This window comes from Alligator mississippiensis, chromosome 9 (genome assembly GCF_030867095.1).
Source record: "Alligator mississippiensis isolate rAllMis1 chromosome 9, rAllMis1, whole genome shotgun sequence".
Taxonomy (NCBI): domain Eukaryota; kingdom Metazoa; phylum Chordata; order Crocodylia; family Alligatoridae; genus Alligator; species Alligator mississippiensis.
Genome location: NC_081832.1, coordinates 4,857,973 through 4,874,836, shown reverse-complemented (window position 1 = coordinate 4,874,836; position 16,864 = coordinate 4,857,973). Strand labels below are relative to the sequence as shown.

At 44.1% G+C, this 16,864-nt stretch overlaps 1 protein-coding gene across 3 annotated transcripts; it reads left to right on the top strand.

Annotated features, from left to right (window-relative positions):
- Positions 1-505: 505 nt before the first annotated feature.
- Positions 506-15,543, top strand: OGFR (opioid growth factor receptor). 3 transcript variants are annotated; one of them, XM_019484455.2, is made up of 9 exons: positions 506-779; positions 3,111-3,182; positions 5,839-5,886; positions 6,931-6,993; positions 7,302-7,389; positions 8,672-8,750; positions 9,272-9,338; positions 9,707-9,855; positions 11,798-15,543. In XM_019484455.2, exons 1-9 carry the CDS (start codon positions 585-587, stop codon positions 13,125-13,127), a joined length of 2,091 nt encoding a protein of 696 aa, XP_019340000.1. In that variant the 5' UTR covers positions 506-584; the 3' UTR covers positions 13,128-15,543. The 3 variants fall into 3 exon arrangements, with proteins under 3 accessions (XP_019340000.1, XP_014465242.1, XP_019340001.1); XM_019484456.2 differs by having other exon boundaries at positions 627-779; positions 3,116-3,182; XM_014609756.3 differs by lacking the exon at positions 3,111-3,182 and having other exon boundaries at positions 507-779.
- Positions 15,544-16,864: the final 1,321 nt, after the last annotated feature.

Here is a 16,864-nt window from a genome sequence, read left to right as displayed (position 1 = left end):
TGGTTATGGATTACGGTGCACAGACTTTACACCAGGAAGGTAAATAAATGACGCTATTACGTTTTAAAACCCTCTGGCCTCCTGCATAAATCAGATTCGACATTTAGTATTTATTTTAATGATCTTAATGAACCTCTATTAAGGTTTGTATATAAGATTTTATTTTAAAGAAAGGTGAAGGCAGATCGTTCATCTCCCGGGTGACTCTGAGCAGTCTCCTGGGGCTTTATATCGCATTCCTGGAGGCTCCAGGACTGACAACCCTATTCCAGACGCCCCTTGCCCCAGCAGGGTGGTGGAGGAGGATCAAATTGCCTCTTGATCCTTCCCTGCCCCTACACGAGACGCTCATGGAGCGGGATTGCAGCGAAGCCGGCTGCGGCCGAGCCCTTCCCCTCTCCCGCCAGGGCTCCTGGCCGCGGCCGGATGGAACGCGCAGACAATGCCAGCGTTCTACCGGCGCGGCGCAGCCAATGAGCGGCCGGGCGGCAGGAAGAGGGGGCGGGGCCGGCAGCGCCTCGCCCACGTGGCGGCTGCTGCTCCGGCCGCTCCTTTCACTTTCCGTTTCCCAGCCCGGCTCGCCCATGGCGGCTTGGCTCGGCCTCAGGCCGCCGGAGGACGCGGAGGAGGAGGACGGGCAGCTCTGGCAGTACGACTCCAGCTGGGAGGACGAGGAGGAGGGCGGGCAGGAAGGGCTGGCGGAGGAAGAGGAGGATGGCGAGGAAGAGAAGCCGAGGCCGGTGTGTTCGCGAGGCTCTTCCCAGGCCGGCGGCTGGCAGGTGAGAGCTGGGAGGAGGGGGATCCTCTGTGTCTGTCTCCGCTTCTCCATGCAGCCACCCAGTGCCCTCCCCAGCTCCCCCGCAATGCATCGCATGTCTTTCCTCTCTGCCGGGTTTCCCTGCTTTGCACAAGCCTGTTAAAGGTCCTGTGACCCCCCCCTGTGCTGCATAACTTGCCTCCCCTCCCCCGGAGAGCAGCAGCATCCCCGGCTCTGGAAGGAAGCCAGGCATCAACTGTTGGTCCCTTTCTGAGCAGATCCATCTCTTCCCACCTTCCTTTCTTAGGGACCGGATCAGCTGAAAGCATCTCCAAGGTCCTTGCGCTCCTACCAGTCTATCATTTTTTAATTTTGTTTGCGATAAGGATGACCTGTGTTTTCAAACGCTGCGTGGAAGAGTCTGGCAGTGACATCAGGCATCGACTTTGCAGGGGGTGCGATCACCTTCCCTGGAAATCCTCAAGACAGTCGCCTTGCTGAGGTTGCCTGACCCCCGGCTGCCTTTCCTGCCTGGTGCCCGATCTGCTGAGGTCCTTCCAGCTTTACAATCTATGCATCTCTTTGAGCTGATCTATGCATCTCTTTGAGCTGGCAGAGGGGGGGTATTGTGAGTTATTTTTCGGTGAAAAATATTAAAATATCTGTAGCTGTTCCTCCCAAGTTGCATTACACTGCCACATGCTGCTGCTTGGCTGCTTTTCTTACTCCTAAGCCTGGATATTTTTGTTATGACCAGGCCTGGCCTTTTGTCTCCACTTCCTGGAGTTTTTGACATAATAATTCACAACGTTTGACACACTTCTGATGCCTTCAGTGCTCCAGTCTGCACTTCTTTATGTCAGTATTTGTAGTCTTTTGTTGGTGGCCCTGCTCTTCACATTGTCGGTTATTTGCCCTTAAGCCATCTGTCTTCCTTTTTTTTTAAGGAACAATTTAAAACTTGCTGGGATTTTCTAAAAGGCTTCTTCTGGGAGGGGAATTATAGGTCAGCTGTAAAAACTGGAAGCCCTGCCTCTTAATGGTATATTGCGCAGCAGATCTCTGTTTAATGAGTGGTTATGGTGCTGCAAAATGTGATCCTTTAAAGCTGATGTCTTCAGTAATGGATAAAGACCTTATTTAGTCTCCTCAAGTATCTGACTTCAGCAGCAAATGTCAGTAATTTTCCTGATACTGCTTGACAGATCTTTCATTCTGGATTTTGCCATTCAGTTTTAATAGGAAAGCAGAATCCTTCACTGTTGAGTTGTGGGGTTTTTTCTTCCCTTTTTATTTTCTTCTTTCATCTGACCACTCCCACCTAGAAGAAAGGAAACTAGTGTTTGAGTTAAGTTTCCTTTTGATCTCATCAGGGCAACGTTTAAATATATGACGTCACATATTTTCTCGTGTCTAAGGAAGTCGATCCTTTGGAAGCTCTTTGTAAATGAGCCTTTTGATCCCCCCTTGGAGCACAAACAAATCAAGCGTCCTAGTATTTTCTTTCAAGGGTAGAGACTTTGGCAACGTTTGCAAACAGAATGGAGGCTTCAGTGTGACAGATGAGGCGCAGCGCCCACACCGGGCTCTGCCACCTTCAGTGAAGCTCCGCTCATGCAGATCCAGTGGCACAATCTCATCCCAGATCAAGAGCTTTGCTGAAAAACCTGTCGTGACTCATCCAGCGTGCAAAACCTTTACCTCTGGTTGTTTAGCACCAAAGGATTGCCATTCAGTCAAATGTGGCCTCCCAAATTCGGTTTTCTTTTGAAGAGAGATTTTTTTTTTTTTTTAAGATCTTTGAAAAATTTCACAGATTTTAAACCCCACGGGAATGTTTTGATCATTTCTGTTCCTGCCAAAGCAATTTTTGGAACAAGCCAAATGCTCTCCTGGCTCGTGTTGATACATAGGACCAGAGAGCGACATAGATTACAAGCTGGTTCTCTTTTTCTCTCTTGCTCTCCACTGAGAAGATGACCTGTTGCTGACATCTGAGCATAAGAAAGGACAGTCTGCCTTCAGTGAGTGGGTTTTTTAAGCCCTTTTTTTTTTAAAAAAAAAAGGGATGGTTGATAACAGTGCACACAGTCTTGAATCCACACTTGTCACCAGAAATATCGATGCCTTTTAAACACGTTAACTCTTCTTTCATAACTATTGTCATCTCCTTCCAGATGAGGTCTGCAGTAATCTTGGAGGGGCTTGGAAGGACACTTAGACCAATAGAGAATGTAATTTTCTTGCTGTAAACTTAATCCATGCATCTGCAACTCAGTAACAGTGCCGATCTTTCTATAAAACCAGCTTCCCCCTGCCTCTGTTAAACTAATTTAGATTCATTTCTCTTCAGTCTAGATTGTATTCTTTGTTCATGAAGCTGTTTGAGTTTTTTGAGGATCCTCCTGATCTTTCCGATGCACAGGTAGAGCTTTCTTTTTATTTTAAATCTGCGTTTTCAAACAATTGGCTGAAACTAAATCTCAAATTGTATCTGTCGTTAAGTGGAGATGACTGGATATGTCTCTTCAGATTGCTTGTGTTTTAACGCCTTTAAATATATGCCTTTTCCATTAAATATCTGCATTCCTTCCCCCCTCCGACTCTGCCCCGATCTGATATTTTGGATTTAGTCTCGTTCTGTAAAAAACACTTGCCTGGCTTCCCATAGAGCAGCAGACCTCATGTGCCATACCGTGGCTTCCTTCTAATAACACAAATGACTTATTTTGCATTCTCCAGTCTGCAAGTAATTTTTGTAGGGGTTAAGGCTTTGTTTGCTCAGGTTTCTGTTCCTAATATGCTGTGGGCCCTTTCTCTGTCTGTGAGTCTTGCTGCTGCCTGCACATTGTCATCTTTCTTTTGGCGCTGGCTTCCAGGTCTCAGCCAGACATTGCTTGTATCCATCATGCCTTTCATCTTCTGCCCTGTTCTCTAATTTTTCTCTTGCTCTTCACACCAGGGTGCAAGGCTTACCTTGGTAGTGATATTGGACCGGTGGGTGGACGCACAAGTCAAGAGATGCGCGTCGGTGCATGGTGTGGACAGAAATAGATTTTGTTCCTGGGCTGGGAGGAGATCATAAAACTTCCTAGGACAGCCTATTTGGCATGAAATGTGGGTTGCCTACTACTTACCCAGCGTGCTTTGTCTGATCCTCTTCTCTTATAGCTCTTCTTCTTGGAGCCAGCTGCTTTTCAGTACATCTTGCTGCACTTCTGCTCCTTGACTTGGTTTGGCTTCTGCATACTTTTGTGCGCGTCTCAAATCCACATTTGCCTTTTGCTTTAACCCTAGTCTGGAATTGGAGTGCATCTTCTGTTATTTTGTGACGGGCTGTTTTGTTGGAGGCCAGTGCCCTCGAGGATGCTAGAATGCCCAGTACAGACAAGATGCTTGGCTGGCACTCCTAGTTTATCCAGTATCAAGGGCAAAATTCCTTGGGATTTAACACCTGGAGTTCAAAAACCATATAACCAAGAACATGCATAGGTTTCATAAAGCTAAATTAGGGTCTCCACTTACAACTCGAGCAAAGAACAGTACTTATCTCCCTAGCTGATAGCACATTTTGAAAAGGAGGCTCTTACAAACATGCAGTGTCACTGATACTCCAAAGTCAAATTTTGGGAAATCTAAACCCTGTACAGGCTGTTGATTTGTATGGTCATGGGCAAGCCCCACAGTCTGCGTCATCTCATGTCAAATGGAAATAACACTCATCTGCTTTGGGGGATTTATCAAGTACCAAAGGAAGTTCCAGTTCTGTCTGGTTAGCCCCTTCTCTTTACTGGGGGAGTGTGTGGGAAGGGTTTACAACAGGGGTGGGCAAAATGCAGCCCACAGGCTGGATGTGGCATGCCAGGCCATTCTATCTGGCCCGCAGGGCCCCTAAAGATTTAGAAAATTAATATTTATCTGCCCCTGGCTGCCTGTCATGCGGCCCTTGACAGCTTGCCAAAACTCAGTAAGCGACCCTCCTCCCAAAATAATCTCCCGCCCTTTGTTTGCAGCAAGAGGAGCTTTTGTTTTGGGGTGGCTGTTGGTTTTTTTGGGGGGGGGAGGGGGGTCCTCTGTTACTTTATCTATGGTTTCAGCCCTTGGGGGAGTTTGTCTAAAGATGCCTTGCATAAGCATGCACAATACATGAAAGACTGATGTTCAGTCTTTGTATTATTAAAAATAATAATAATTGGGACTGGAGTGATAAAACACTTGGCTGTGAGCTACTTGGTACAAAATCTAGTTCTACCCGAAAAATGCAGCAGGGAAAGTGATCTTTTTCCCCCATTGATTCGGTGTGTCGGGGTTTTCCCTTCAGACAGAAGATGGAAAGTAGCTGTATGCAGCGTGTGTGTGTGTGTGTGTCTTTTATCTGACTCTTTGGAGTGCTCATTTTCCAGGATGTGGAGTCCTCTGTCCCTGATCCACAAAGTACTTGTCTAATCCAGACTCCACTGGTATCGCTGCAGTTCTGCAGTACAATCTGCTTTGGACCAGGAAAGGTTTTGGTGCACGAGAAGCCCTCAGTGAGACCCCTCGGGTCCTTATAGATGATGCACGTTGATGGACCGAGGCCAGAACACTTGGCATCGTGCTGGATTGCACCTATTTGCAGTTCTCTGCCATCCAGGCTGAAATAAAAAATCCGCTGTCCTAACTCCTACTCCCATATGGTGCAGAGACAAGGGAACTCAGCTTTTTTTTTCTTTTTTTCCAGCGATTCTATCGAAATATTCTTAAATTGATAAACATGTCTCAGATCTCTGGGCCTGGTTCTTGCACCTGTTTATGCACCACTGTCATTTTAATCGACTTGCCTTAAATCTTATCAGCATCATGGAGAGAAGAACTGGGTATCAACTGGTCCGTGGCTTATTTTAGCAATCATTAAAAGGACAAACAAAGTGATTTTGTAATGAGTAGAATATGTTGCTCCAGTGATTTGAATATTAAAACATTGCCACCTGTTAATTAGTAGCAATCTGTATACTCTTTTTCTTTTTTTAAACTACTGTTGAAGTTTGGCTTCAATAGCACTGTTCTTAAGTTTCTCATTAAAGTACCTTTTTTATTTTTAGGAGCAAAGAAGAACAAACGTACCATACCTGAGTCAGAGAGGTTTTGAGGTAGGGTTCAAACAAAGCTTTGCTTGACTGAAAAGACAATGATGGTCATTATGGGAAGAAAGGGAAACAAAAAACATCTGTTGACCCCTCGCTACCTTACCTGCCTTTGCATAAGATGCCACAGTTGCTTCTCTTCCACAACAGAAGGTTGCTCTAGGCTGTGGAAGAGCCTGGGTCAGCAGAGCTCAATGGGAGAGACAATCCTGATAAGACACCTATTGAAAGGCTTATGGGAACATGCTCTATTAAACACGTGTGTAAAGAAGGCAAATGATATCTTACCACACAGGATTTCCTTAACCCCCCCATACAGGTGGGAAAAATCTTTCTTAAGAAACCCCAGACCTCTATTCCTATCCTAGACAAGGCCTCAAATATATGCCTTGTTCTGTTCATCCTTTCACATCCCCACATCCAGTGGTGATATTTGTAGGGTTTGGCCTTTCTCTCCTAAAGCTGGATAGGAACAGTTCAATCCCTGGCATAAATTGGGTACAAACTCAATTTAATCAAATGAGCTTCTGTAGTCTGGTGCTGGTTAATAAGACTAAGAAAGAACATGAGTTGCGTTGCTACAGAGGATGACGTGTAGGCATCGTAGCCCACAGGAGTGCAGTGGAAGAGCTAAAGTAAGATGGGAGCGCACCCCGGGGAGGTGGGATTTCAGACCGGTGTGGAGGATTATGATGGGGCGGGAGGGGGATGTTTGCAGGCAAGAGCTTTGTCACATTAGACGGCAGGGGATTTACAGCAGTGGTTCCCAATCTGTGGTACACATACCACCAGTGATACATGTGAACAGATTTAGGATAATTACCTTATATGACAATAAATTTGCTGGTGGTACTTAAAGTTTGTATAGTTTTAAATTGGTGGTGCGCAATCTGCCGAGAGTTTGGGAACCGCTGATTTACACCATCGTTGACAGCCAGCTCACCTAGAGGAAATGGGGAAGAGCAGTTTTGTTCGAGTTTGGTTTTTCCTTCTGATGAAAGGCTTTTCCTCCAGATCTTTGATTTGTCTTTTTTTTTCTCTTTCCTTCAGTTCTCAGCTGGACGCAACTGGAGAGCTGCGAAGGACTTGCAGAGATACAGGCGCCATTACCCGGTACAGCCTGGGAATTTATGGATGCTCTTTCTTTTTCCTTCATGAAACCTGGGGAGCAACTTGTGAGACTTTGGTGTGGTGTTTGATTTACCTGAACTTGGTAGAAAGGAAAACTTCACTTTTAAGTAATTCACTTATTTCACTCCCATCAGTGAGGTGCACCCATTGCCCCTGCCAGCTCAGAAAAAAACACTGCATACCAATACACCGGTATTCTCAGACTTTGTAGGAAGATAAAAGGATCCAAGGGGAATTGCTTTTATGTACATGTGGCATTTACTTCTTGCTAACGCTTCTCTTGCCTGCAGGGTTTAGAAGAATCGGAAGCAGATGAAGAAGAGGAAGAGATGTGGAATCTGAGTTTTTACAAAAACGAAATTAACTTTAAGCCTCGTGGTATGTATCTCACCTGGGCTTCCCTTGGAAGATGCCGTTTTAATACGCGGGAGCTCACAATGAATTGGTAGAAGGAAAATAACGCGTATATCAGTTCCCAGCGCTGTGCTCGGTCTACCCAAGCAATATCCTGTGACCTACCTCCATGTTGCACTAGTTGCATGTGCTCAGGGTTTTCTATTTAGCATACAGACTGTAAGCAATTGCTTGGTTGTTTTTTATCCTTTGTTTCTATTGCATGTGTTAGAGAAACCATGCATCCCTTAATAGTCTATTTGTTAAGATCAAACCAAGCTGATTTCCTTCATTCTCACAAATAACCTGGTAAGATATGGATCAGCTAAAGCTACTGAACCAATAGTCGGAAATCCATAGTCAAAGGCTAGTTCTCAGTAGGATGCTGTAACTAGAAGGATGGGGTTTCTCAGGGGTCTGCCCCAGGCCCAGTATTATTAAAGACTTAGTAAGCCTACCTTCTATTCCAGTTTTCAGATCTGATACCAAGATTCGAGCGCTTGCGGTTACTTTGGAGAATGGGATTTCCTTTTGAAATGAGCTTGGAAAAATCAATAAGCACAATATCATTTAGTAAGGGCAAGTGCAGTGTTACCTTTTCTTATCGAATGCATAAATGCAAAAGAGTTCTGTGGAAAATTATCTTGGAGATATTGTGGGCCACAGACTGAAGATGTGTCAACAATGTCCTGCTGTCGCCAAAAGCAGACAGGTGCTGTCCTGACCTACCGATGACATCACTATCAGAGGCTGCAGCTACCAGCTGTTACTATGCAGCTGCTACATCTGCATGTTATTATAATGATAAAACTGTAGCAAACCTGATAGGCCTTTAGGGTCTTCTTCCTTTAGGAGCAAAGTTAGGGTGACTGAGCTAAGTTGTATCGCTACAGTATCATGCAGCGGTAACAGTTACAGCATAGCAGCTCATGTGCATACCCAAGCAGCAGCCCCCTACCCCTCTTAAAAGATAATAAAATGTACATTTGTCCATGCTGGGCTGCATAAACAGGAGCATTTGTGTGTAAGACAGGTCAAGGTTATCAACGCTGCCTTACCAGAGTCTAGTTTGGGGTGCCACACTTCAAGAAAGATGTGAATTAACTGGGGAGAATTCAGAGAAGAGCAAATAATAATAATAATAAAAAAGTGAGCAGAGGTCTAGAAAAAATGATCTCTCATAGAAGATAGAAAGAACCGGCATTATTGCATCTAGTCAGTTAACTCCAAACGTTCTCATTTGGTGCATTTTCTTCTGTCACCCCAGGTGTATATATTGACACCCTCCTTAAAGATTGGTGCCATGATTATGAGACGCTGGAAGAAAACCATTCCTACATACAATGGTAAAGTTGCTACAAAAGGAAATGACTATTTAGGGATCTTCTTCAGATGTGTATCAAATATGTTTGCTACCGCTGGCGTTGTCATCTTGGAACGGTGTCAGCCTGCCTCCCAATTCATTCTGAATGGTTAAATTGATTTTTAGTCCATTATGTTCCCATGAGATTGAGAAGGCTTTGGGCATCCTGAAGTTAAAGATTTCCTGTACAACTGCATGCAGACTTCTATGCCTGGCTGCTGTACCTTTGACACGGACACTGTGGTGATAAATCAGTTGAATATCCAGATAGCTAAAAAAGACTGCTCAGAGTACACGTGGGTGCAGTGATTTCTTGCAGTGTAATAGCCTGTTATGGATTAAGTTCCCTGTGTAGTTATACAAAGTTATGTCCTATTTAAGAGGACATTAGTGCTTGGACTGTTGATGCACCTCGCAGTGGAAACCTGTTGTTAAGGAGCACGAACTTTGGGTTGCATTTCATATCCCCTTTAGTCTGATCTGCCAATCTTCTTCCCCTCCCAGGTTGTTTCCGCTGCGTGAACGTGGGATGAATTGGCAGGCAAAGCCCCTCACGTGTAAAGAAATCCAGGTGCAACTTTTTATTTCAACTTTTTAAACTTGGCAGGTATTGAGGGCTCTCCTAGGTAAAGTTCTACCCTAATGGTAAGGTTGCTCCATTGCTTTCCCCACATGCCCTCAGCATATAATAAGACCAGAGCTGTCTCCAGCGGCTGTTTTAAATGCAGCTTTTGACTCTCCAGTTCCTCTTCCGATGCCTTAAGCAGTAGATCATGTGCTTGGCGACATGGCTAATGAGCATCCCTTATAGGTGTCTTAAATATTATGCACTTACGTGTATGACGTATCACTGAGAAGTGCCTTAATGAACTAATACAGGTGGTTTTCAACCCTTTTTAGGTTGCCTTAAGTGCAAACTCCATTTCTTGTACTTTTCAGGCCTTTAAGAACTCAGAGGAAGTTATGCAAAGATTCATAAAAGCCTACGAACTCATGCTGGGGTTTTATGGAATAATTTTGGCAAATCGAGAAACTGGGGAAGTTGAAAGAGCAGAAAACTGGGAGGAGAGATTTCACAACCTGGACAGGTAAGACCCAATTTACATTAAGTGGCTGTTTCCTATGCTTACTGTTACAACAGGAGGAAAGATCTCATGGAGCCAAGGAAATTGGTTGGCTATTCAGGTATGGAGGTTTCCTCTGCTACCAGAGCAGCATGGTCTGACCTTATGGGTGGGAGCCAGTTACTCAAGAGCAAGGACCTTCCTTTCCTAGCCTGGCCATTGACTCGGCAGGCTGTCGAGCATTTTGTTCCTTTGCATTGTTTGGAAGCCCCAGCTGAGATTACCATGTATTATATGCGACTGCTTTGGCAATACTTGCCAAAGGTGATATCCATCTTCATCTCCCTGAGCCTGCAGTATAGGCATAAACACTCTTATAGAGCTACTGCAGGGTTTGCCAGGAATGAGTGTTCTCAACTGTGGTTTCAGAAACTATTGGAACAATTTTTACACACAACTCAGTTCTTCTGTACTGAGGAGGCTTTCTGTTTTCTAACCATTGCTGAGAAGTGTATTCAGTGTTAATTTTAAAATTAAAACATCAAAAAGGCACAGCTCTCTAGGTACAGTAAGAAACTTGGGGTCAGAACTAGAAATTCCAGTAATTTGAGGGGGGTAGGATATTAATATGTATCTAACAAGAATACTTACTAACACTTAGGGTGTTTAAAAGGCTCAGTTAATACTTGTGAAGTGCTTTAACAACCTTTGTTGAGCACATGCTGTCTAAAGTAGGCTTGTTTGAGGTGGATTTGATTTAAACCAAATTGATTTAAATCATTGATCAGGAAGCCTCAATTTAATCATTGTTTTCTACAAAAAGTGCACTCTTATTGTTTGATATCCTTTATTCATTTAACTTCTTGAAACTTTGCACTTTTAGAGAAAAGTAAGGGCTTGACTGTGTGTACGCAGACTTGCAGAGAGACAACAGGGCTAATGGTCGGGTAATCTGGTCTGTTATGGCTCATCTCCATATACTGCTGTTAACAAGGATGTTATCTCTGGAGACAAGAAACTCTCCCTATGCCTGTAGAAGGGTATTTGTGCCCAAATGCTTGCAAAGAACAATTTTTCCAACTATTTAGTTGGTCTAATAAAAGATATCACATCTACCCAAAGAACCTGGTCTGCCTAGGATCTCTGGAGACACAAATCCACACTGAGAACTGAAGCATCACAGAGATGCTTAGTGTCCAGTCTGGTAGATCCCATTGAGTCCCATTGGGTAGAGTGGTTTCCTTTAATCTTTACTAATCTATAGAAGAACCTCTGAGAACCCCATAAGATTGGACCCCTAATATAGTCCGCGTCTTGTTGTGACCTATTTATAAAACTTCTGAAAAGGTTACATGAATATATTGTCTCAAATAGTATATCATTAGAAGTTATAATCCTTATTCCATGATTATATCTTTGAGCTTTAACTTATCCTAAATTAAAACTATCTTTATATGTTTGTTTTTTTTAAAAAGCATCTTAAAAAAAATGTAAATGATTACATTTAAAAAATGTGATTTGAAATAAAAACCAATTTAAAAAACAAACAAACATTGGTTTTTATCCACCCTGGGCTCATTGTGAGTGGCATTATTGAGATATGAGTGTATAATGTCTTTTCTAATAAATAATCTGTGAAGTGAGACTCACTCCTAGTACTGAGGAAGGCACAACCCTCTTTTGGAGCTGGGATACTGTTTAATCAGTGATGCTGTTTAATGGGGCATTTGAAGCACAGATAGGAGAGCATGGCTGAAGACCAGAGTCAATGGGTAGATACTGCAGCAATAGGTGCTTTAGAAACAGGCTGGCATATACTTGATCTTCCCTTCAAGATGCTGTTAAAGACCCACCCAACATTAATAATGTTCACCATACCTGGGTTTTTTGTAAGCCTAGGCTATGTTGTTTTTCCCTAGCGATTTGATTTTCCTGTCTGTCTCTATTCTTGTTCATTCTTTCTCAGGTTTAGCCACAATAACTTGCGGATAACACGCATCCTGAAGTGTCTAGGTGAGATGGGGTATGAACACTATCAAGTATGTCTAGTTCAGTTTTTCCTAAAAGAAACCCTTGTTTGGAAGATGCTCCCCAACGTTAAGAGAAGCGCCTTGGACTATTTCCTCTTCACCATCCGAAACAAGGAAAAGAGAAGAGAACTGATCCATTATGCATGGCAGCACTTTAAACCTCAGAGTAGGTTTGTATGGGGGCCACATCAGAAGCTCCTGAAGTACAGACGTAGGCCATCAAAGTCTCAGTGCTGCCAAAAGACTGACGAGGAGCAGGAGCCCGTCAGAGGAAAGGAGAGAGAGGCAGGAGGAAAGGATGAAAGCAAACTAAATGGGGAAGAGAGAGCTGGAGATGCTGCAGACTTGCAGACCAGAAAGGTGACTGAGGAACACGAATCGGAGAAGTTAAGTGAATGTGATCGCGCTACAGACAAAGGAGACGGTGAAGAAGAGACGCAAGCCTTGCTGCCCCAGCTAGAAGAGAAGGATCCAGGTACTGAGGCTCTTGGCTTGGGGGATAGAGCAGAGAACGACTATCTAAAGGAAAGCAAGAAAAGAAAACTAGATAAAAACAGCAAGTGCACGGGTCTATTGAAAAGTCCCACTGACATTGAGAAGATTTCTCATAACCTAGGAGAATGTGTTCTCAATCAAGAGAACACAGAGCCACTACCAGCCTTGCAGAAATGCGATGCCCTAGTGATGCCTGAAGAAGACAGCGTGGGTATGGACAGCTTAATGGAGCCTGAATCGTCTGATGCGGCCATAAAGAGGAGGAAAATGGATGAGACGACACCAGAAAACGAGGCTTTAAACACGGCCGTAAACCTGAATACAGAGGCCCCTCCCTGCAGTGCCCAGGTAACCAGTCCAGATCCTGTAAGCCAAGGGGCTGAGAAAGGAGAACTGAGTGAGGAGAAGCAAGCTGTGGAAGAAAGCAGCGTGCAAACCTCGTGTAGTGCTGAGTTGGCTGGCTCTGAGGATGGCCTGCCCTCGCCAGGAGAGGACGACTCGGTGCCAGGCAGAGAAAATGCTAAAATAGAGAATGACAAGAGCCAGCCTAACAAGACTCTACCAGGAACCAAAAGCCAGGCACACAGTCTCGGGCTGGAAGAAGACGCAGAGGATGCGAATATAAAAAGGGAAGACAAAGCCTCAGGTGGGGTCCAGGGCCAAGCAACTCACCCTGAGGAGAGCACGGGGCATCTTGCCAACGCTGGGAATGTAATACAGGAAACAGGCAGCTCTGGGGATTCAGCAGGACCAAGTGACCTGAAGATGTGATGGAGCAACCCAAATATTGCAAGGGCACCAGGGCAAGTGGAGGAAGAGCCACTGGCATCCTAAACACCAGGAGCAAGGTGGGTGACTTGTGCACCAAAGACCAATGGAAGAACACATCTTTACAAGTCTAGAACAAACCCAGCCCCCCTGCCCCCTCACTCTTTTTTAACTACTATAATGACTTAGCTGAGAACTAGCCACTGGTTGTCCTCACCAGGAAAAATCTGCTTCCCAGGGAGAGCCTCTCGTCACCCGCCATCATATCGGTGTGTGATGTTCCAGACAGGCTTCATTCAAGAAGGGGGATGTCTGCTCTTTGCTGCTTTTCCAGTATGTTCTTTATTTTTTAAAGAAGAAAACAAAAAGTGTTTCCTCTTCTAATCAGTAGGTCAAAAGTCACGGATTAATGAATTAAAATAGTTGGGATACAGACACTTCTGGTGTAAGCCACTTCGCTGGATATGTTTTATACCAAGCAACTTCTCTTTGCCACATTGGAAGTGGTTGCACCAGTGCGGAGTTTGCAGGTTGGTCCCCTGGAAGAGTCTGATGCGAGGCCCCGGTCACCTTGGCGAGGCTCTGTGGAGCTGCTGGTAAAGATGTGCGGTGATCTCAAGCATCCTTGAAGCCTGGCACAGGACTCTGTTCTGCTGGTGTTTGCACATGAAATGGGGCGTGGGTGATGAGCTTAATGTGTGTATGAAAGAACAAATAATTTACCAGTGGGCAGGCAAGTTTTTTGCAGGGAATAAGACCGCTAATTCAGTTGCAACCAGCAGCCAGTGTTCACCTTCAAGCAGGGGGCTGTTCTTTCCAGCATAAGTGCAGGGGTATCATGTATTTGCATTTCTGTAGGTCCTGGCAGGACTCGCCCAGACCGGAGATGCGAGCGAGAGTTATATCAGGATTTACTTGATATATAGAGATAGATATATAGAGATATCTCTATATATCTATCTATAGATAGAGATAGATATCTTACTTTCTCTGTATAAGTAGATATATATATCAAGCAACCTTAAAAGGAAGGGGATGGGGAATATATATATATTTCCTTCCCCCTCCCCTCCCCCCGCTTCCTTTTAGGAAGCATCCAGCTGCCTAAGCCTTCTCTTTCAGAGACCTGAGACTCACAGATGCTGGTTTTTTTCCCCCTAGTTGTAAGCTCCTCTGTCTCCATGTTAAAATACAGGAACTAATATTTTTGCCATCCATTTTTCACAGCCTTGCTAATAAATCAAACTGGTTTCTCAGGTACGCTTTTCTACCGGCTTTAGTTCCTAGGGCTGACTTTCAGCTTTGATAACATTGACTTCAATCCCTTTTTGGTAGATCTACCTATAGTGGATGCTGGTAACGACCGTAACACTTGCTTGTCAGCTAGGAAACAGAACAATTGTCCCCTCTCCCGCCCCTTCCAGGTGGTGAAAAATTTCTATTCTCATTTCTTGCCACCTGCTATTTGCATTTACACTAATATCACCTAGCATTAATCATCTGTGCCCTGTATAGAATCAGCCAGTTCAAAAGAGTAATGTACAATTTAGCATTTTCTCTTGCACAAAGCATTAAGTTATTTTTGGTCGGGGATCTGTCATACAGAGCAGAGAAGAAAAATTCCTGCATCTGAAAAGACTGGGCTTTGATGTCCGTTTAAATGGCTTCAGCATTTATGGTTTTGCTTTTGGGGGGGGTTGTTTTTTCTTAATGCCGTATGGTTTCTTCGAGCACCGCTACTGCTTGGCTCAATCATCCAGCTGGCACGAAGATGGAGTTGCACAATGTGGTGATCTGTGCTACTGCTCTTAAGAAGCTTTATCTCGCCGGGAATTTGATCCGTGATTTGCCTTCTCAACTTGTGGGGTCTGAGCCAGCATGACACTTAAACACGTGTGTGATTTTGAGCACGTGAGTAGACTTCATTGCAATCAATGGGCCTCCTCAGAGCTTTTCAGTGCCATGTTGGATAAAGGTCTTAACGAATACATTTTCAAAGTGTGCTTTTCTCTAGTAAGGAAAAAAAAAAAAGATGTTAATGATCCAAAAAGAATAAAACTAGTTGTAAATATGGAGGGAATTTAGTGAAAACACTTTTGTAAAGGTCACATGCTTTTTATCATTCCTTTTTGTACATATTTGTAGTTGTGGTTTGTTTTTTTTTATTTGAGGGATGAAATTTTCCCTTATGAATACTTGGCACACTTCACGTATCCAGTGTGGCGATGTGTTTTAAAGGCGATCTTAATGGAAGCTTTGGTCTGGAGCAAAAATAATCGTCTGTTATGTTCGGGTTTAGGATTTCAACTGTCAAGTCTTTGAACGGGTTTGCAGAGGATATTTTTAGTGTTAATAGCTGTTCAGTGGACTCTATTGTTGTGTTTAACAGTGCATATTAAAGTACGACTTTGCAAACCGATTTCCAGTTTCATTTGGTGCTGTTTTAAAGGATGCCTCCTGAAAGGCACTCATTTGCAAGAACATTTTGAAGACAAGCTTTTCCACTTAATGTCCCCTTTGGTGGGAGTTATCCAGGTGCTTTGTTCTTTCTGCTAATCTGCTGCCTTCTAAAATTAATTCTGGCTTCTGAACCCACTGCTTTCCTAGCTTGCTTTCTCACCTGTGTGCACCCACCCTACCTCCTCCCATCCTTCTCCGTTTCTACCTCCCTACCCCAAACCTACAACATGTATTGGTGGCCTTCTCCAGGATAGTAACTGTGGCAAATTCAAGTTACAAAACGAGCGTGCATGTATTACGGAGGTAATTTTCTATCCCGACTGCTGGCAGAGACTATGGGGAATTTTCTCTCCTGCTATATTGGGAAGGGAGAGAAGATTGCCTTGCATCTCAGGAACTGGACAGGGATTTGGTGGGATCGGGATGAAATTCCTAGAAAGCCATTAGCTCTTTTGAGGAGGCTGCCTGTTCCCTGTGCCTCTGCTCCATGCCTACAGCATGGGAATGTGCATTGCCTCTAGTACTGGAGGGCTGTGAAGAGTGATCTAGTAAGATTACTGTGATCTAGTAACTTATATGTCCTTGTTACAAGAACTAGCTGGAAAGATGCTGCCACTTGTGCCTGCGGGGCTTATCCGTATCTGGGTACAATCATTTCTCCAGCTACTCCAAGAGAGGGCACAGCATACGTTGCACACACAACCCCCCCTGCCAAAATGGTATTTCCATTGCAAAGTCGAGCATTGAAAGTTAAGAAATGCTAGCATTTGTGGCACAGATGAACTGAAATTGGCTCCATTTGCATATGTATTAAAATGGTCTTTAATTGCATAATCTCATACTAGTTTTTGACAGAGAAACCTCCCACAGCATTTTCTCTTAACAGAAGTGTGTGTGATTTTTTTTGTGTGAGAGATTTTTTTTTTTTTCTTTTTTATTAAAGAAGAAAATGGGGAAGGAATAAACTTTATCCAAAAATAAAATCCCAAAATAAAATGATAAATACAATATGTTCTACAGTCATTGCCAAGCTGGGCACTTTGTAAGCCTTTACAGGTCTCTGCTGCGCTGAGTGAAAGGAATTGCTGATAGGAGCTGCAGTAGTGAATCATCCGGCAAGGGAGAGGAGGCTTGCTAATGTAATGCGTTTGATATACTCTGAGCCTCGAGTATTTTGGGTTCTGTCCCCGGTTTGGAAGAAGCGTGCGTCTAGTGTGGCCACAGGCCCTTCTTCTGCACTGTCCATGCGCACACCCAGTCCTCGGCCAGTCCCATCTCCT

Excerpts from the sequence above, each read along its gene's own strand:
- OGFR (XM_019484455.2), top strand. The coding sequence starts at position 585 with ATGGCGGCTTGGCTCGGCCTCAGGCCGCCGGAGGACGCGGAGGAGGAG. Across the intron at positions 6,994-7,301 it reads GATACAGGCGCCATTACCCG|GGTTTAGAAGAATCGGAAGC; the intron begins GTACAGCCTGGG and ends TCTTGCCTGCAG. Across the intron at positions 8,751-9,271 it reads AACCATTCCTACATACAATG|GTTGTTTCCGCTGCGTGAAC; the intron begins GTAAAGTTGCTA and ends TTCCCCTCCCAG.